The 21,673-nt window shown below is 39.0% G+C and overlaps 1 protein-coding gene across 1 annotated transcript; it reads right to left on the bottom strand.

The window, feature by feature from the left end:
- Positions 1 to 741: 741 nt before the first annotated feature.
- Positions 742 to 3,283, bottom strand: LOC138891558 (gibberellin 20 oxidase 1-D-like). Its single transcript, XM_070175033.1, has 3 exons — positions 2,548 to 3,283; positions 1,870 to 2,191; positions 742 to 1,258 (listed from the first exon to the last, which is right to left on the bottom strand). The coding sequence occupies exons 1-3, from the start codon at positions 3,102 to 3,104 to the stop codon at positions 989 to 991; spliced, it is 1,149 nt and encodes a 382-aa protein (XP_070031134.1). The 5' UTR covers positions 3,105 to 3,283; the 3' UTR covers positions 742 to 988.
- Between the last annotated feature and the right edge of the window lie 18,390 nt (positions 3,284 to 21,673).

Below are 21,673 nucleotides of genomic sequence, written 5' to 3'. Positions count from 1 at the left end.
ATATCATAGCAGGATGAGACAAGGACAAAGAGCAGGACAATATCCTGTTCCGCAGCAATCCGTAAATCCACAACAATCCAATTCTCCAGATATTATAAACAAATGGACAAGGATAAAACCAAATACTCTTCCACAAAAGTCCATTCCCAACACCGATCGCTCTGCCCATTTCCAATACTCGTACGTATTCTACTTTCTACCTTATACTATCTTAGAGCTCGAGATTCTCATTCTTTTACTGGAGACCCCACCTAATCTTTTGGATATTTTTGGTGTCCAACTTCTTTATGGAGTCCATACAAAATGTAGTATGCAATTAATTGGACAACCTGAAAAAGACTCAATTAATTGACAAAAAAGGGAGATCCCGTGAGGTCATTTTCTGGGTAATCCATCTCCGATAAACTATCTGGAAGAAAGATTTTCAGTTACCTACTTACCCTTATATTTCAATAAATGCCAAAAGCACCCATACTTAATTTGCTGAAAATTTATTAAGTATGTAAGACACTCTATTATCTTTCTCTACTTAGCCCAAAGCAGATGCTTTGAAAATTAATCTATAAAGCTCGTTTATTCCTTCCCTCGTATCTTCTCTATCTTCTTTATTAATTGCTCACCATTTTAAATCTTAGTCTTTCATTGGAAAAGAACATGCTACTTTCCTCAAAGTTTTTGCATGTCTTCTTCCGACGTCTTCAGAGAGCTAGAGAGATTTCGCTCTCCACTTTACCCTTTCACTTACAAAATAACTGATAGTATTAAGATTGTTTACATTATCAGTGTAGTTTGCCGAATATACATGTTTTTGTTCTATTTTCCGGGCTATCATATCATTGTTTCTATAAAGAGGTATTACTTTTATATGTCAACTATTTGATAGCGTAAAAAATATATATACTACCAGTGCATACTGAACTTAAGCTCTAAATAAAAGACTAGGTATCTTCTACCTTCGATCTCACAAACCCTACCAGAAACTTAGGTCTTAAACCTCTGGAGTACCTTGTTGAAGCCAATTGGAGAAGTATTGAAGAGTGTTCATATCAGCTCTGTAATGCTTCTGTGTAAACTCAAGGAGGGTTGCCCATGTGAAGTCAGGATATATTCTAGGATTGTTGGAGTCCACCAATTCAGCTGGTGGGCTCACCACCTTATCCTTCTTAGGGCACAGAAAAAAAGCAAGAGATTTCCTAGGACTTTTGTTGTTTACTACCGCTCTGTGCAAGCAACTTTTGTATCTTCCATTTGAAAGCGCCTGCAAAAGGAAAACAACCAATGTATTACCCATTAAATACAATAACAAAAGATATGATGTTGTACGCACATTCTATGGAAAGAAACGAGCCACCAACTATATCTATTTGTCACGTAAATATTGGTTGTCTCACTTTGTACTTCAAGAAGGCATCTACTTTTACTGTAGTACGTCAAATTTAGTATATATAATTTAACTTATATACACTTACAAGATAAATATTTTTATACCATCGGTTTAATTTAACAAGTGTTTTTTCTTAGATAGGTAGTTTTAATTACTATGGGCAATTACTTAGTTACAATTCCAACCTTTTCACTTTATGTGTCAAAGTTTGAATAGGCACGAAATTTAAATTTTTTTTTATTATTTAATTTATCGTTAAAATTATGCTTAGGCATTTATGTGGCTATTAAATCATCTTATCTAGGTAACATGAAAATTTTAAAGTTAAATTATTTCTAAATATAAAAGCGTGATATTCTTTTTGGGACAAACTAAAAAAATATGCCACATAAATTAGAACAAATGAAGTATATCTTTTAAATGATTCAATAGTGTAAAAAATTCTTTACACTATGCAAATAGAAATTTTGCACAACATGGCTTACCATAAAAGTGTCGCCTATGTTAACCACAAAAGAGCTAAAATTTGGAGTGATGAAGCGCCACTTGTTGTCCTCAAAGACTTGAAGCCCTCCAATACTATCTTGATGGAGGATGGTTAATGATGTTGGGTCACAATGAGGCCCAGTTCCTAAGGTAAGGTCTGGTTTCAGACATGTTGGATAATAATTGAGTCTCATAATAGATTCATTTTCTTCAAAGAACTGTTTGAAATGGTTCCTCTTCACGCCGAGGCTCACCCCCAAGAGTTCCATGATGCCAGAAGAAAGGGTGCTCATGGCAGTGCAGTAATCTTGATAAACATTCCTATATAAACATTGAAAATAAATCAAATAGATAAGTGGGGAAGATAAAAATCAAATATTACTATATTGTACGACCTGTTTAAGTTGCAGAGAGCATACATTGTCAATGACATTTTAGATGAGTTGATCACACATTTCGATACGGTATCAATTAGTTCAATATTCATAGCATGTTCCCATTATTTAAAAGAATTTCTACGTGTTTGACACAAGAAAATGTTAGCGGAGGTCCAAACGTGAGGGAGATTGTTAAAAGTAGATAATAAAGTATACAGCAATGCGTGGTCTCCGACAGTTTAAGCGTTTAAGCTTTTAGATGAAACTTAACTATACAACAAAATGATCGAATTCTCTTACCCAACATGGCAGAAATTGTCACCCATGGTCCTTAGAAAGTACTCCTCAACTATGCCTCCTTGGGCGGAATATGGGAAAGAGAGTGTTTCTTTCCAAGGTAGTTTGGATGAAAACCTTTCAGTAAAGCTACTAGCATAACCACAATGCTCTCCCTTCTTCCTCTGAGCCTTTTGCTTCTCAGAGAGTGGCAATTCAAAGAACATGTCCATGTAACGATGGGCGAGCGAGATGAGGTTAGTGTCAACTCCATGGTTCACCACGAGAAAGAAACCGTGGTTCCTACATGCTGAATCAACAAGTCTAGATGCTTTCTTGGCTGCAACAGGATCACCCGAGAGGAAGGATCCCAAATCGATATGTGGAATATGCAGTTCAGGAGCAGTACCAGCACAAGGTTTCTCGTGATCTGGCCATATGAATTGTGTAGGAATGTTGGATTCATGTTTCAGCATTGATGAGTCGAAAATCAGTGACATTTTCTCATCTTCAGTGAACCCTTCTTTGGATGTTTGTGTCGTGGGTGACTTGCTTCTTGTGACCATACAACCAATGGCCATTGTATGAGTTTTTTTCTTCTTTTCTAATTTGTTTCTTGTTAACCTTTTAAAGTATGGTATCTAAGGCAACGAATAAAAGGTAGAGTAGTTAACTTTTGAAAAGGAGAAAAATAAAAAGGAAAAAGAACTTTGTGAGAGGAAGGGAAGTTGTAAGAGAGAGATGATAACGGAAAAAATGAAGGCCGTTCAAGTGGGGAAAAAATGTTAAACGAAAAATTGGAATCTTATAGGTCTCTCACGCGTTGTCTCTAACAACAAAAACAGGGCCAAAATGACCACTTTGCAAAGAAGGGCTTCTCAAACCTTAGATTTCGGTATAGATCCACAAGTTATTTGTCTTTTCCAATTTGAAACTAGAGCTCTTTCCCGATGGCCTTTGGCGTTTCTCTCACCGCCCTAAAGCCCCACGCTTGCAATCGTGCCTAGTAAGTTGTTTACCCATAAAACGGTATAGTTGAATTTATACGTGGTTTCTAGATAAATAAATTAATTTGATCATAAAATAATAAAATAATCAAAGAATTATGCAATACTTAGCCTTAGGATATAGACGAAACAGCAGAAACAACAGTTACTGGAACAGAGTTTCCGGGCACAACAACAATGAAATCAAAAAGTAAGAAGGTAAAATAGTATTAAACTTTGTATAGAATGTAGCGTAAGTTTGCCAGAAAATTCGTATCATTTACAATATTAACTAAGCTCACTATTTATAGCTATGTCTATAGAAGGAGGTCCTAGGATCGTGCCCTTCTTTAATGTCAATTATGAGGGACATTGATGAAGATATAACGGTGAACATAAATGCCAAATTCCCTATAGCGGGTAATTGCTCTTAATGCCATAGAATATTCTCTATTAAATACTACCGGGCGAAGATCATATATCATATCTTTATGAGCGTTATTATTTCCGGTGACAAACAAAACAGTTGTCTTCGATCTTTGGTCATCCCCCCATCTAGGGTTCCATGTGTCTCTTTTTTTGACGGCCACGTGTCATAGCATATTTTATCCTATACAGATAGTCCCCCTGCTTTCCGGTGACATGACTGGGGGCCATTACCCTTAGGTTAGGATCTTTAGAAGGTGCAATCACTTAATATTAAAAGGCAAGGCTTGGTAGTTAGGATTCGTTGTAAGGGTCAAACAGTCAAACGAACCGTACCAATGTAGCCCACTCTAGCCGCGGCACAAGGTTTATGCGCCTCTGATTATGTACTCTACATACAAAATAACGAATGAAATCTTTGCTTTCGGTATACTTTATCACTATGCATTTCGCTCCATCGATGCATCACAACAAATCCTAAATCCTAAAGCCCACGGGCTACTCCGACTCGGGGACGGTCGTCTGATAAAAAATTGGATGGCCCGAGCTATCGAATCCCCGAAGAACCAAGCTTATTAGGTAGGTCCCGAACATGAAAGGCTACGGCCAACCTAAAATGATTCGGAGACGTCCGAAGTCCGTATTCAGAAAGTAAGGCGCTTACTGATGATTAAAACCTATTAAAGGGTTACCCTCGGCAAAACACCATCGTATATGACTAAAACACTCAAGTGTCTTAAAGGCCTTCGATTTTTATAGAAATTTCGAAGCCATAAATAATCCAGAGTTACTATCGAAACTGTGCCTCATTCGGGCTTCTGGAGAACGTTTGCTCCAGATTACGTCTAATTCTATGCTAAGTCATTAAGGATGATCCACAAATAAAAAATTACAAATAGATTCTAAAGTAAAAGACACGGTGATGCCAAAGGAATGTTTTTATATATATTTCAAAAATTATTTACAAAGTCACGATAAAACGGCCTCAAAATAAACAAAAAGAAGCTGAGGCATCTCCGCCTAATCTTCACCATAGCTCGACTCTGCACCGGAACCCTCAGGACCTTCGGGCTTATAAAGTTCTTTTACCTCGGCCTCAAGTCTCTTGGCCTCTTCAATCTAGGGCGACAGATCAAATCCCCGGGTGTGAATCTCCTCGAGGGTCTCCCTCCGGGACAACTGTTTGACATATTCGGCCTTCTTTATTAAACGGGCCTCGACTATTTCCACATCAGTTTTATACTGGACCAGTATTTCTTCGACCTCAGAGAAATCAATCGAGGTTTCCTCCAATTCGGACTTCAGCACACTATATTCCCGGCCAAGGTCGTCTCGTTCATAGACGGCTGGATCTAATTGTGCCTGGAGTTCGTCACTTAGTCGAGACCACTTGCCGGCCTTGTCCTTTTGCCACTCGGAGCTGGTCCTTGACTGACACTAACTCCTCTTTTGTAGCCTCCTTTTCCGACACCAGCAAGTCCATCATTCTCCTCAGCGCCTCGACCATAGTTTTGACCTCGTTCATCTCGGCCTGGAGCTGGTTAATCAAATCTATCTTATCTTAGACTTGCAAGGTTGCGTAGTTAGTCACTACGCATAACCTCTCATTTTTAACATAAAAAATCCTTACCTTCTCGACCAGTTCAGCATGCTCCCATTTCACGGACAAGGCCTTCTACTGTGCTTTTTCCAGCTCGGCTCAGAGAATTGGGAGATCCTTGAGGGCCTCATCTTTTTGTTGACTGAAAACCCTATACATCTCCTTCTGCCAGACTTGCTCTTTCAGCTCGAACTCGATCTGGCTGACTTCCGTTTGAGACCCAAGGAAGCTTTCATGGTGGAGCATCGTATCCTGAAAAATAAAACAATAAGATTGTAAGAGCGTGCTGAAGCTAAGCAAGATTCACAAAGTACACGAGGAATAGGAAACTTACCCGGTTCAGTGCCTGTTGTGCCTCATTGAAGAGGCTTGATGTACCTACTTCATTCATCTTCGCTTGTTCCTCTTTGGTCACAAGGCAGTGAAGATAGCTGGCCACACCCGTCGGGGCAGACAGTACCCGGGTGTTCGCAGGGATAGTAAGCACGACCGTTCTTTGACGATCTGGGTCTACACCCGGTGTAGGGAACTGCCTCACCAGCTGCGGGCTCGAGCTCAGCTCGCCTGCTCCCGATGACAAATCCTTTTTGGGATCTCCAAGTGACCGAGCCTGGAATAATCCTCCAACGTGCCCTATATACGCCGTCAAAAAACATGTTGAGGGCCTCGTTTGCGCCTCGTGCCATCTCATTTGATTTCTCTTTGTCGGCATTAGCCTCATCGAACATAGATTTTGTGTGAGACTGCGACTCAGCGATATCAATGACACATGATATTTCCTTCAGGGCAGGGATAATTTATCGGGAGTCTATAACCTCTGATTTTCCTTCCGGCTCCCAGCTAAAGAAGGATCGGCCTCTCGACCACCTTCCTCGGTTGTCGCCTGTTCCTCCCCTGACCCGGACAATTACCCTCTTCTTCTTGACCTCGACGTCCGAGGATCTATAGGATTTCCTCTTTTTCTCCTCCCGTGCAGTAGCTCCGGGCTGTCCCGAAGCGAAGGGTTCAGCAAGTGAGGACGGAGCCTCGTCCTCATTCAAGGGCCGAAGTTCAGTGGTCTTGGGCAAACCAGTAAAAAAGAAAAGACTTAGTAGAAATAATAGTTGAGTATGGAAGTATACTTTTTCGGAAGGAGCACTCACCATGGGAATGGGCCTTCCACTTTCCCTTTGAAAGCTTGCGCCATTCGCGCTCAAATTATGATATTTGTTTGTATATCCCCTCGATCCTCTCCTTGAAGCGGGGGACTGCATTGGGAACTTGGACGACCACTGCACAATGATAGGAACATGTAATTAGAAAAAGAACAAAAGAAGTACCAAGTACTCAGGAAGGAAAGAAACTTACGGGCTGAGTTCCACTTTTCAGGGAACGGTGAAAATTCTAGGTCGAATGAGATCTTCGGTTTTCACCCGAACGAATCTCCCCTGCCAACCTCGATCCCGATCTTCATCGATGCTTGAGAATGGAGCTTTGCTTGCTTAACGGACAAGCTTGATCAACCCCCTTGGGAAAACTCGAGGATTGTAGAGACGAAGCAGTTGGTCGAGGGTAAATCGAGGTGCTTCAGTGTTGTTGACAAAGTGGCAAAAGAGGATTACGATCCTCCAAAAGGACGAGTGAATCTGCCCAAGGTAGATCTCGTACCTTCTGCAAAAGCTGAGGATCATAGGGTCCACCGGGGCAAGCGTGAAGGGTTAAGTGTAAACACTTAAATACCCCTCCACGTGAGTGGTAATGTCCTCATTGGGCTTGGGGACGACCACTTCCTTGCCCTCCCAATTGCAGTACTCCCAAACTGTAGGGAGTGTTTCCTCGGTTATGGAGCATATGTACCTCCATACCCCCTCGCCTCGGTCCTGTTGACTGGAGGCTTTCTCGACTTTGAAGTTATTCTCAATAGAGCAACCCCTGGGGATGAAGCTCTTCAAAGGAGGTTCCGGGGACACCTCTAGAACGTCCACCTTGGCATCTGTGGCTGGGTTGAAAGTTGAAGGAACGGTCTATTGAGGCACAGATTTGGATGTTTTCGCCATCAAATTCTGGAAAATATGAAGATTTGAAGGTGAGGATAAAGATTTGAAGATAAGGATGAAGATATGAAGGTCAAATTTGAAGGTTTGAAGAAGGAGTATGAAGATTTGAAGATGAAAATATGAAGATCTAGAACAATGTATGAAGGTTTGAAGGGGTTAGGAATAGTTGAAGAATTCGAGGGTAAATCAAGAAGCTCTGGAATCGGAAAGTAAAAAGGTGGAAAAGGGATCGAAGATTTTTATAGAGAAAGGGTAATCAATGCATGACGTTTCGCATTCGGGGACGGTCAACAAGCGACTGACACGTGTCCGAAGTCAGAACGACGTGACTAATGGGATATTTTGTTGACTCGTCAACTCGGTTGTAGCGTACGAAAGAAGGAACCAGTGTTAATTTCTCTCTTCCCGTTGCTTCGATAAATCTACTCTCCCATAAATAAGAGGACTATCTGTGTATGGGTAAAATCGAGGGTAGAGTTTTTTCTGATTCCCCGATGAGTAAACAAAGGGGAAGCATGGCTCGACTTGATCATAATCGAGGCCCAGGAACCCCTCGTATCGAAACTCGGGAGGAATAAACGATGTATCTGTGATCGGGTACAGTGGAATAATGGACCCAGACAAAGTATAGCTTCTGGACCTCGGGAAACGTGGAGAACGGTTATGCATGACGAGTAGGGGCCGTAATGTTCGGCCTCAACTGAAGATTACGGCGCGAATCCCATCCAATATCAACTGCAGATCGACATTTACGAAAAAAGAAGATTTTTACCTTATTTAGACTTGTACTAGGACTGAAATTCCCCTACTATATAAAGGGGAAGGTTTCTTTCATTTTAACATACTGTGACATGCAAATCAAAGCAATAAAAAGTTTACTTTTGTCTTCTAGCTATCGTTCAAAGTGCTTCATTTTTTATCTTCTTTATTCGCGACTGAGCTTCTACCGAAAGACCAATCGAGGATGAATTTCACTATTCAACCTAAGATTGAGCTTGGTTATCACATTGCGGTTGGTTTGATCATGTATTTTGTCTTTAACTTATTTACGCGTTGTTCTTAACCATTCGTATTGAATTAAATCACATATCCTTTAAACCGTGTACAAATTTAATTGTTACTCATTCTTGGGGTAAACAAAATCATGGATCTTTTATCTCAATTATTTGTAAACTAATTTTTGAAGTATTAATTCTTATTTGTGCCTGGTACAAGACTACAAGTTATTACAAAATTAAATTAATTTCTTATTTTGCTGGTGTTGAGTAGGTTTAACTTTTTTGTTTGAAACCTACCGCTAACTCCAGCAATAAGTTTCATATTTTGGGACAGATCAAGTAGCCAGATGCAAATTATGGACAATTTATAACCTTGGGCGTTTTTTGTTCCTTTCGAGGCAAAAGGGCTCTTCGCTAGTGCGAGTTCTTCTATTTTTCATGAGTTTCCCCCTTACATTTCTTTACAGAACATTAAAAATTACTTCATCAAGGGCAAAGTAGAAATTTCGCCGAGGGGTGATCCTTTTCGATCTGAAAAGAACCTTAATAAGTGTATAGTGATCGAATTAAATATTGAAACTTATCAGGACTCGATTATAGTATTATTTGTGACAGACTAGGCCACTTCAAGTACAACCCTCGACACTACAACACATGCATTGTTATCTCACTTGGGAAACATGCACACACGCCTTACACACCATCAGTACTTCACTAAAACTAATTACTATAGCTAGCGACAATAACTTCTTTTATTAATTAACAATCAAGATCCATACAATGCCACTCGAGTCAAATAATTCACCCAAATTCATGAATATCAACACGGCTGGAGGACAAACCTCGCAAGATAATTAATTCCTTTAATCCGTCATTTTCATACCTAAAATTGTTGATCTTAATTAACCGACCGTTTAGCACATCAACTCTATTAAAACGTAGACAATTATCTTGTCAATAGGATGTCACCGCCCAGAATCTCATCTTTAGGATCGTGATGACACATAGTCCCTATGACTAGGTAAGCCTATCATTCAGCAACATCAGACAAGATATAACAATTTAATATTAAACAAAACCGTGAATAATGGTTCAAAACACACTCAATATCATAATACAACTTTCTCAAATCTCAAAATTCGGTAATACTGAATTATAAGCTCTACGGAGAGTACACAAGACATTACAAAAATACAAAATTATTCCGGATTGCAATTGAACAGTGGCGTAAATACAGTAAGATGGTGACTCCTAGGTCTGCGAATGAAATGACAGGTATACTTTGAAGTCTCCAACCGTACCGACACAACTCTTAAACTATCACGATCCAAAGTACCTGGATCTGCATAAAAATATATAAAATGATTACACCACAACAGTACCCAGTAAGTATCAAGACTAACCTCGGTGGAGTAGTAACGAGGTAAGTCGAGACACTCACTAGATACAAAAACCTGTACGAGATATTAACATAAAGCTAGCAATGGAAAGAACATCAATGTAAGGTGAACATTAGAAAGATTATTAATATAAAATCAACAATGGAATGATTGGAACACAAATTAATATAAGAAGTAAGCGGGTAATAAAACAGCAACATAACAAAAACATAGATAAAGTATGAATGAAATCAATTAAGGAAACCAATGATAATTCAAGTATTCAAATTGTTCCCAACGCATGACTTACAACAAGATTTACCCCGAGGCACCACACGTTGTAATCACATATCATAAGAAACAATCCCAAATCTTACACACATGGCACTTTGTGCCCATATTATCAATCATCTTCGCACGACAAAGTCCACATGCTACCATGTATATTGTATTAGTGTCAATAGCCAAATAAAATATTTGAGAGATTTATTTAAATAAAATAAGGCAAAGTAACAATTTTAAATAAAGTAAAGTGTCAAATGAGATAATGGGTTTATTTTAGAATTCAAATAATGCAAAATAAAGTATAATTCATACAAAGTAGAGTATCAAATGGAAAAATGAGTTTATTTTAGAAATCAATTAAGGTAAAGTAAAATAATATTTTTAAATAAAGTAAAACATCGGATAAGTTAACGAATTAAATGTAGAATCATTTAAAGTAGAGCGTGATAACAATTTAAATATGGTAAAGCACCAAGTGAGACGACGAGTTTTATTTTGAGAATCACATATAATAAAGCATGTTATCATTTGCTTTATTTAAAACCGTCATGTTACCAACACCTCAACCTAATATGAGTTGACGAGTCCACACAAGTAAATCCATCTTGACAATCAATTCACCAAGTGGCAAAGGAGGTATAGATTGGCATATTAAAGCAACATAGCAAATCACGTGGAATGCATGACTCACAAAAGAAATCACAATCGTTCAAACAAAAAAGTAACAACAAATAACCAAGTACAATCAAAATTACGAATGGAATGAGATAAGGAAACAAAAAATAACTATTCAAATCAACAAGCTTTACCAATATAGAATGTACAACAAGAATAACACCGAGGTACTACACCTTATATTTAAATTTTACAAGTCACAATCATAATCTTTCTTATATCATCGTATGAGTCTTGTATTTATTTTAAAAATATTTTTACGAAACAGCTACATGCGCTTTAGCCCCATTATCACTTATACCTCCGCATGCACATCAATATCACAACACAATAATTAACTTGCACCACACGTGCCCATATGCCACAACATTTGCCAAAATCAACAATACCAATGTTATTACAATACTTAGCCCACGGCTCAACCACAATGTGTACAAGAATCTCAATAACAACAAAATAAATGAGAAATAACTCAACAAGAAAAGGTATTCCAATAATCAACAATTGCAACCACAACCGTATTAATAACTTTCAAAAACTACAACTTCAATAACTCAACAATGAAGCTATTTTCATTAAATGACATCTTCAAATTTTAATGCATAATATAAGTTTAACAATAAAAGCGGTAGCAAATAGCAGCTACGAGTAAGTACATGAGAATAACTCAACAATGGAAAGAATAGCATTTGACAACAAGTACTAATATATGCATATAAGGGAAACCTCGACAATGGAAACTAGAACATGGAATAACTACTTCAATTAAAGCATGTAAGAATAAACTTTACAACGAAAGATAGAACAATTAATAACAACTTCAATCAAATACTTATAAGTAACGTAAGAGTCTAAACCGGTCAATTTTCATATATAAGCCCGTATACACACTCGTCACCTCATGTACACGTCTTTTACATAACTCAAATTGTGCAATCAAACCCAAATCATAAGGGATAGTTTCCCCACACAAAGTTAGGCAAGATACTTACCTCAACTAGGCCAAATCAATAATTTAAAATAGCTTTTCCGTTATAATTTGCCTCCGCACGACACAAATCTAGCGAAAAATGACTTAATAACATCAAACAATGCAAGAGAAACCATTTTCGTTTAATAAAGCTATGATCTTTACACAACTCTCAAAAAGTGAAGAAAAGTCAACCCCTGGCCCGGCCGGTCAAAACCTGAGTCCAAGGGTAGATCTCGACTACCCATAACCCGCTGAGTTCCCAAAATTTATCTTCAAATTGTTTGATTTAGATGTTAAATCTCATAAATAATTATGTAATATATTTAAAAATTGATAAAAATCACCTACCCAAAAGTTTGAAATGAAAATCTCTCCACAGAATTGCCCCCTACCGAGGCTAGGGCACAAAAAGTGATAAAATGAAGCTAAGTCTCGAAATACAAAATATATAAGTAGGTGTAGATGTCGCATTTGCGACCAGGAAATCGCAAATGCGAAATTTGCAAAAGCGAACAAAGGTCCACAAAAGAGACCCTTGACAGTCACAACAAATGTTGCATTTACGACATAATTCTTCGCAAATACAAAGATTCCTCTCACACCTAACAGTCGCAAAAGCGACAATCCTGTCCGCAAAAGAGAAGACACAGAATTGCAAAGGCGATAAATTCCTCGCAAATGTGACATACCTTCCCAACAACGCAAAATCGCAAAAGTGAGAATGATCTAGCAAAAGCGATGGTCGAAAATACCGCGTCCGAAACTCACTTGAGCCCTTGGAGCTCCACACCAAATATCCACATAAGTCTAAAATATCATACGAACTCACTCGCGTGATTAAAATACTAAAATAATGTCCGAGACCACGATTCGGATACCAAAATACATGAAAATCACAATGAACTGCAAGAACTTCTAAAACCACAACCACGCGTCCGATTCCTTTCAAACCAACTTGGAATGACACCAAATTTTGTAGACAAGTCACAAATGACAAAACGGACCTATTCCAAGTCTGAAAACAAAAATTCGAACCCAATAGCCATAAAGTCAAACCATGGTCAAAAGTAAGAAAATTTTAAACCTTTAAATTGCCAACTTTCGCCAACAAGTGTCAAATAAACCTAGGGACCTCCGAATTCAATTTCGAGCGTACGCCCAAGTCCAAAATCTTGATACGAACCTATCAGACCCATCAAAGTACCGTTCCGGGGTCATTTTCATAAAAGTCAAACCTCTGTCAATATTTCCAACTTAAGCTTCTATAATGAGGATCATTCTTTCAAATCAAATCCCGAATCACTCAAAAACTGAAACCGTTAATGCCCGCAAGTTATAATACACAATGAAGACATTGAAGACCTCAATCCACCGAACAGAATGCTAAAGCTCAAAATGATTAGTTGGTTAGTTACATTCTCCCCCACTTAAATATATGTTCATCCTCGAACGTGCCAAGAGTCGTTCCAAAGCCATCAAATCGTTGTAAAAACTCATCGTGCTCATACCCGTAGGTGATCCCATGTAACCCCAATCCATATAATCCTGACAGCACAACCTAGTTGAAGGCCCTTACTTCAATCTTAGCTCATATGCCTTAAAACCTAATAACCAACATCCGAAAATCATTATAAGACCTGATTCCCGCATCTATACACTGTATAAATCTGAATCAAACTACATCAAGCCATATCCATATCCAAGGATAATCACACGATATTTCGCATAACCCAGATACACATAGCAATAACCTTTGACCACAATAACTGCTCAATAACAAACCCGGTACCGTTAACAAATCGCATATCAACTAAAACCTTGTTTTGAACCTTCGTACACTTCCAATGATGAAAGAAACATACAAAAGCTCATAACCACCCATCAGATCAACAACTCAGGGAGCTCTCTTGCTCGACAAGAACCATAGCCAAAGATCCAAGTTGACTAGTGAAATTATTCTTCCAAACATACCTTAATCAAATCCGATAGCACCCGTTTTAGGTCTAATAGCCTCACCTCAACCAGTACCAGCTGCTATTACCAACATGGCACACCAATCCTACTTAGAGTGACATACCATGCAATTCGTACACCAATGATCAATAACTCATATATACCCAACGGTGGAAAGAGAATGGAAGTAAAAGAACTGCCCCGCTAGCTCAAAATATACCATCACCATGTGCAATTCTATGAATCCATCACAGAAGGGAGAACAAATACACTGAATATGCACAAGGATCATATCGCAACAAAACTCCGCTGCGATGCGTGACCGAATCCAAATACCGGTCCACATGGAATACGTCGAGCCATGATGCTCACAATCAATAACCATAAGCACATCAATAACAAAAATGCGAAGTGCACGACCATAGCCATGGAAAAAAGGATAACACAATGTACCCCAAGCAAGGAAGGCCATAACCAAGGCGTAGTCAACCATGCAAATCTCTAAGAGTCAGCTCGCTCGAATTTCACCACAAAGCCTAAACAAAACCGCATCATGTGTGCTAGTAGTTAACAGTCTCACAACTCACCGTAGCATAGGAGAGTAACTTATGGGACACATCAAAACACCAATAATATCAACCTTAACCGATGACACCACCCTCAACAATAGCTGTGATGAGTAGACAATTCCGACCCGATGTAGAATACACATTCTCGTTAGGTCTACCAATGGCTTCCAAATAGATTCCGATCCTCCCAAAATGGTAAATAACATATGAAAATACCACAATAACATATCCATAGGACACACACTCAGCCGTCAAGCTATTAACATATCTTTACCATTCATAACCATGGAACAATTTGCCTCTAAGAACCCTCTTAGTCTTCAAATCCCTAGAATACTAAAATCTCCACATTCGATCTCAACTACACTACTCAAATAACTGACACATTCCTCATACACAATCATCCCCCGAGAAATACTTCTATAAATCTTTCGTGCCACATAGCAAAATTTGAACATCATCGGTCAATCAATTAGGCGATTACCGTAATACCAGTCAGGCATCCGCAAGTCGAAGCATAGTGCGCCTTCTAGAGTATGCACCCTTCTAAGGTGATATCAAATAATGCTAGCATTCTTCTAAATATCTGAAATCGTCCCTACTATCTAGAACTCGTGACCCCATACATGAGAAAATCATAATAAGCAACAAGTTCCTTATGCCGGTAGAAGATATCCGGCTCAAGATGTGGTCGACACTATCAAGAACTCTTTGAATCCCGTCCTCACATAGCCAAGTTGTCATGACCCAAAACACACTATAGGCCGTGATGGCGCCCAACGTCACCGTTAGGCAAGCCAACAGTGAACTATCACAATGGTTGTTCATTTTATTACTTTCGAAATCATAAATTTCATTAAGAAAGGAAATTTATACCTTTAAAATCACGGGTACATACATAATTAGTAATACATGAAAATGAAAGGTGAAAATAATGTACAAATCCGTAAGCATCAACTGTAATATCCCAAAACCTGGTGTCACAAGTGCATAGGCATTTACTAAGGAGTACAATAATAATACAACATCTTTCTAAAATGTAAATAAGACAGGATGAAGTAAATAGTATGATGGATACTCTGCGGGCTGTAACACGTAGCCTAGAATGAAGCTCACCATAAAGTCTCCTCAGCAGCTATGCCTACGCACCAAGATGACCACCAAATGAACATGTCGGACCCTGCACATTTAGTGCAGAAGTGTAGTGTGAGTAAATAAATCAACATGTACCCAGTAAGTATCTAGTCTAACCCCGGAAAAGTAGTGACGAAGGGTCGACATCGACACTTACTAGTGGTCCAATAAATCAGTATAATGAATCATAAATAGATATGAAGCACAACAGTAATAATGAGGTAAAACGGTAACTAACATAATCCTCCAACATTTCTTTTAGCAATATAAATCTCCCGAAGGTCATATGTTATCTCAACAGATCAGAAATATCAAATGTATTCTCAAACGGATAAGGAATACCTCATAAATGCCAGGACTCAAATAAAGGGTATCTCACGAATGTTCAGACTCCTAGCGGTGTGCACACTGACGAGGGTCGACCGGCGCATGCCAAAGATGCATCTCAATATACTGTCGTTTCGGCCCGCTCCACAAGAAAAGAAGGAACTTATCGAATTGTGAGTCACATGCTCACAACACAGATACACGTGTATAATAGTGAATATAATCTTTACCGTTTATCAAATATCTTGGCAGCAACTCAAGATGATAAAGCTCGACCTAATATATATATATGAATTTCTAAATCAATTTTAATTATAAATTCAATTAATTAAGATAGCAAATGGAGTTCAAATAATTCAATTACTACATGATAATATCCTAAGTCTACCAGGACATAAACATGCTTTAGCCACGTACGGACTCTCGTCACCTCGTGCGTACGTAGCACCCACCACAAGTAGGACATAATAATGACATCACCTAGGGGTATTTTCCACCTCACATGGTTAGACATGAGACTTACCTTGCTCCAAAATTCCATAACCGGCTCCAACGCCTCTCTAACAACTCAAACCAATGCTCATCGATCAAAAACTAGCCAAACAATTATGAAAACCAATAAAAATTTACTTCGACATCATATTTAATTCATTTATAACACTTCCCAACTCCTCTTGAAAAGTCAAGAAAGTCAACCCTCGAGCCCACGTGCCCGAATTCTGAAAATTCTTGAAGATTATCATTACCCATAATACTAAGAACTCAAATATATAATTTATTCTCAATTCCATGTCCAATTTCGTGGTGAAAATCCAAAAATAACAAATTCTAAGTTTTCTCTTAAAATCCCACAATATCTATCAAATTCAATGTTAAAATCTTTATATAATCCATGTATATCACTCGAAACGAGTGGGAATAACTTACCTCACAAAAGGGGGTGAAAATCTCCTCTTTAAGAGCTCCAAAAATAACCCAACCAAGTAAAAATGTGAGAGGAATGGGCTGAACCCAGGAATAAAGTCTTAATAACAGCCTCAGATATCGCATTTGCGACACGAGCTTCGTAAATGCGAAGGTCGCAAATACGACAATGGCGTCCCAAATGCGGAGCATCACCAAATTCTGCCTATGTCGCAAATGCGAGCTCAGAGACACCGCAAAAGCGACAGTTGCTTCGCAAATGCGAAAGCTACCGCAATTGCAAATGCGATTAAATTGTTCCTAAATGCGAACTCCCCTGCCCAGCCTATCTTCGCAAAAGCGAAAATGATCTCGCAAATGGGGCTAACGCAAATGCGAGAACAGTGCACCAGAACAGCTGAACCTCTACAAACTCCTCCGGAACGCGTCCAAAACTCATTCGAGCCCTCAGGGCTCCATACCAAACATCCACACAAGTCTAAAAACATAACGCGAACTTGCTCGCGTGATCCAAACACCAAAATAATGTCTAAAATCATGAATCAGATGCCAAAACGCATAAGAATCACAATGAACTTCAAGAACTTCTAGAATTGCAACCAACCTTCCGAACCACATCAAATCAACTCCAAATGACACCAAATTTTGCAGGCAAGTTCCAAATGATAAAATGGACCTATTCCAAGTTTCGAACCCAAAATACGAACCCGATAGACTTAAAATCAAACCATGGTCACACTTCGGAAAAGAATTCCAAACTTTCAAACATTCGAACTTCGACGAACGCGTCCGATTCATACTTCAACATCCCGGAATGACGCCAAACATTACACACAGGCCATAAATCACAATACAAACCTATTTCAAGGATCGGAATACCAAATGGACATCGATAACACCAAAGTCCATTTCAAATCAAAATTAGGAAACTCTTAGACTCTTAAAATTCTAACTTTCCATAATAAGCGTCGAAATGCTCTCAGACCACCCGATACTCAACCGGAACATACACCTAAGTCCGAAAGTATCATACAAACCTATTGGAACCTTCGAATCCCGATTTCGAGGTCGTTTACTCAAAAGTCAAACCTTAATCAACTCTTCCAACTTAAAGCTTCCGAATTGACAATTTTCCATCTGAAACAACCCCGAACTTCCTGAAATTTAATTCTGACCACACGTACAAGTCACAAAACATGAAGTGAAGCTACTCAAGGCCTCAAACCGCTGAACGACATGCTAGAGCTCAAAATGACCGATTGGGCCGTTACATTCTCCCCCACTTAAATATACGTTCGTCCTCGATCATGCCAAGAACCGCTTTAGAATTGCCCAAAACCATTGTTTAACACCTCGTGCACCTACCCATGCCACCACAACCCATGTGAGCACATTAGCTAGATCCACACTGAAGATCCTCCCTATAACCTTATCTAACAAGCCTTATAATCAAATTGTAATATCCGGAATTGTCCACGAGAACCGATTCTAATATACGAACACCACACCAATCACTACATACTGTACCAAAATATGATCATGCATCTATGCTGAAATCACACCATGCACCACATATGTCATTTGCCTATAATAACATCCTCCAACCACAATAGCTACAATTTCATGAATCTGATGCCCACAATACATCTCATAACACAAATAAGCCCTATTCCAACTCTCTCAGTACTGCCACGACGAAAGAGACGTGTAGAGACTCATAACCACCTTCCAAATCAATAAATCATGGAGTCTCCCCACCTGACGAGAACCATTACCTCATTCTGAACTAAATAACGATATTTTCTCTTTAATATACCCTACAAAAATCCGATCACACTGTCAAGTCCAATAATCTCGTCTCACCCAGCACCAGCTGCTCGGGCAATAAATCACCTCAAACACCTTCTAAAATCTCATACAGCACCATCAAAACACCAACAAGCTACAACTCGAATGTGACCCATAGGGAAGAACGAACAGTAGCAAAGAACCATCCAGCCCGCGTAACGAATAAAATGACCAAACCGATGTTATGGATCTATCTCATAGATGGGAAATAAGGTACACAAAGTAACTATAAGGAATTGTACTTAACATCTCACTGTTGCGACGTGCAACCCGATCCAACTATGACACTGTTGCGGTGTGCAACCCGATCCGAATATGACATCGTTGTGGCGCGCAACCCGATCCATACAACATACCTGTGGCGGCGTGCCACCCAATCCACACAACAATCAATAAGGAAACACCCATCAATTTGTAATACTTATACTTACAAAATGCCCGAATATCGACCACAAGCACGCCAAGTGCAAGTATACAACCTTGAGGAGACGACTAGCGCCATGCGCTACCAAAAACCCAAGCACGACCAATGTGCAATATACGACCTGCATCTCGAGAGCCATCTTGCTCATATAGCATCATAAGCTACACGGGATCGCAAACCACGTGTGAATAATCAAGCCGACTCACGACTGACGAGCTCAAAACACATACCTAAATTATGTTCGCTAATCAAATATAGTATAATATAATATCATATCCACATGGATTGGATTTAAACAGTGTTCTCATAATTTCTAGCTTGGTTGCTATACAAGATGATCACTAATTGAGATTTATATGATTTCTAACTAAAATTAACTAAGAATATTAAGCTATTGACTAATGGCAATTGAAGCAAGGAATAAGCAGAGAAGGTTATCAATGGAAAAAGATAGGGTTTTGATAGGATAGTTGCATGATAATTTTTTGGGATCTAATTCTAGATAATTCACTTCTAATGTTCAAGCGAGTCTCTTGAATTCACTCAATTATTAGTTCAAACGTTCAGCAAAAAACCCCTCTCTTGATTAAGTCTTAACCTCACAAGATGAACCAATTTTGAGCGCGTGAAGATATGCAAGAATGCGTAGAGGATTGGTCTTTAGGAGAACCTCTATCGAATATCCTCCTAACTCAGTTTAATCAATGATTCAACTAGCCTCTTTCGATTACTAAGAAGAATTAATGAACTCAACCAACAATATAATGCAAAGATATCACAAGTTATGCCTCTCTCGATTACTTGAACTAGTGCATATAGATGCAACAATTAAATCATCCAAAAATGCTTCAATGCATAAAACTAGAGATATAATCCACAAACAATCATCATTACACCAAATCCCCCAAACCCTAAAGAGAACTACTCCATAGATATGAAGCAATTCATCATAAATATAATTAAAGTATAGGAAAACATAAATTCAATCCAAACTCAGGTCTTGAGTGAGGAAGGAATGATGAAATCCTTGTGCTTTTGCTCCTCCAACTCCTCCTTAGCTTCCTTATGTATAAAGTATTTCAAAAGTCCAGAAAATAATATTTTTCCATGTATTTATACCAAGTAGTGTCGGGCCTAGACGAAATCACCCTTTCCTAGCCGAAATAGGAATTTCATTCTGTAAAAATTGCACATGCACGCCGCATGGGGAGACGTTCCACGTGCCACATGCCACGCGAGGCATTAGTGGGGAAATCCAGAGAGCTCACAATTTGCAGGCAGCAGGATTTGTACAGCCGCGGCGCCCCACGTGCCGCGGCAGTGGGATTTTCTCAAAGTACGGATTTTGCCTGCGTTTTGATGTCCAGACTTGGTCCTCGACCCCCGAACACGATCCCGACTTAATCCTTTGGGCTTTTACTCAGATTTCAATGCTCCAAATAGCTCGAATTAGCTCCATAACATCTACATAGTTTGAAATCACTTCTACAAGGCATAAAACATACAATACGTGCAAAACACTACTAATTAAAGCTCAAACACGAATAAAGTGCAGTAAATTAGAGTGCAATAAGCGACTAAAACACGAGATTATAGCCTACAATCAACGACCAACATAGAATAATATAGTATTACATAAAATAGATTACGCCAGGGATAACATCCAACGATCGAAGACTCCTCCATAAGCAACGCTTTGCTGAATGATCACATCCGACCTGATGTAGAGCACACATTCACCTTAGACCCACCAACAGACCTCAAGCTGATTCCGATCATCCTATACTGGGACAACAGCCTTTTAAGGATCCACAATGTCCATATTTATGACATATACAAGCAGTCGTTTAATCCAGAACAAACTCCCACAAACCTCAACCAAATGAAAAGAGTGCCTTTCAGGCATAAACTCTCATATTAGCGATAGTACCAGAGTCTCCATATTTGGTTCAATCCTTTATAATCAACTAACTAACATGTCACACTATACAATTTTCCCTTGGGATACGCTCCCACGACCTTCCGCACCAGGTAGCAAAGTCTGCACCTCCATACCGCCAACCGTATTAATTCTATAAAGCAAATCAACAATCTGCAATCAATACATAATGCCTCTTCCAGAGAACACCATTCTCAGGCGACACTAAGATAATGTAGTCTTACTCTAAACATCTAAATTCTTCCCTGCTCATCCGAGCTCGTGATATTCTTATCAACACCGAGCCGTAACCTTGATCGTCAACTTCATATTACCATGCTGCTCACTGCATCTATCATGCCGCTACGTGAGGGTACAAGAATTCATCAAAATCCCTGAACTACCAGTAGCATAAACACTTCATTGGCAAGAAACATTTCACTTACTCATTTCAGAAGACGAACCGCAACACAACCAACTTCTCATAACCACGAAAGACACATAACTCAAGCCGTGGTCTAAACCGCCATAAATCTTTCGGGATCCATTTACACAACTAGTCCATAAGAATCAAACACCTCCCAAATCAAGAAAATTATGGTAGCTGTCAAGCCCGTATATACAACCAAAAAACACCTGTATAACTTAACATGCTGAAGGAATTGATCATTGCCACAATCATGCTGATTCAAACC

Source organism: Nicotiana tomentosiformis, chromosome 5 (genome assembly GCF_000390325.3).
Source record: "Nicotiana tomentosiformis chromosome 5, ASM39032v3, whole genome shotgun sequence".
Lineage (NCBI taxonomy): Eukaryota > Viridiplantae > Streptophyta > Magnoliopsida > Solanales > Solanaceae > Nicotiana > Nicotiana tomentosiformis.
The sequence above is the reverse complement of the archived record's forward strand: the minus strand, read 5'-3'. Positions and strand labels throughout refer to the sequence as shown.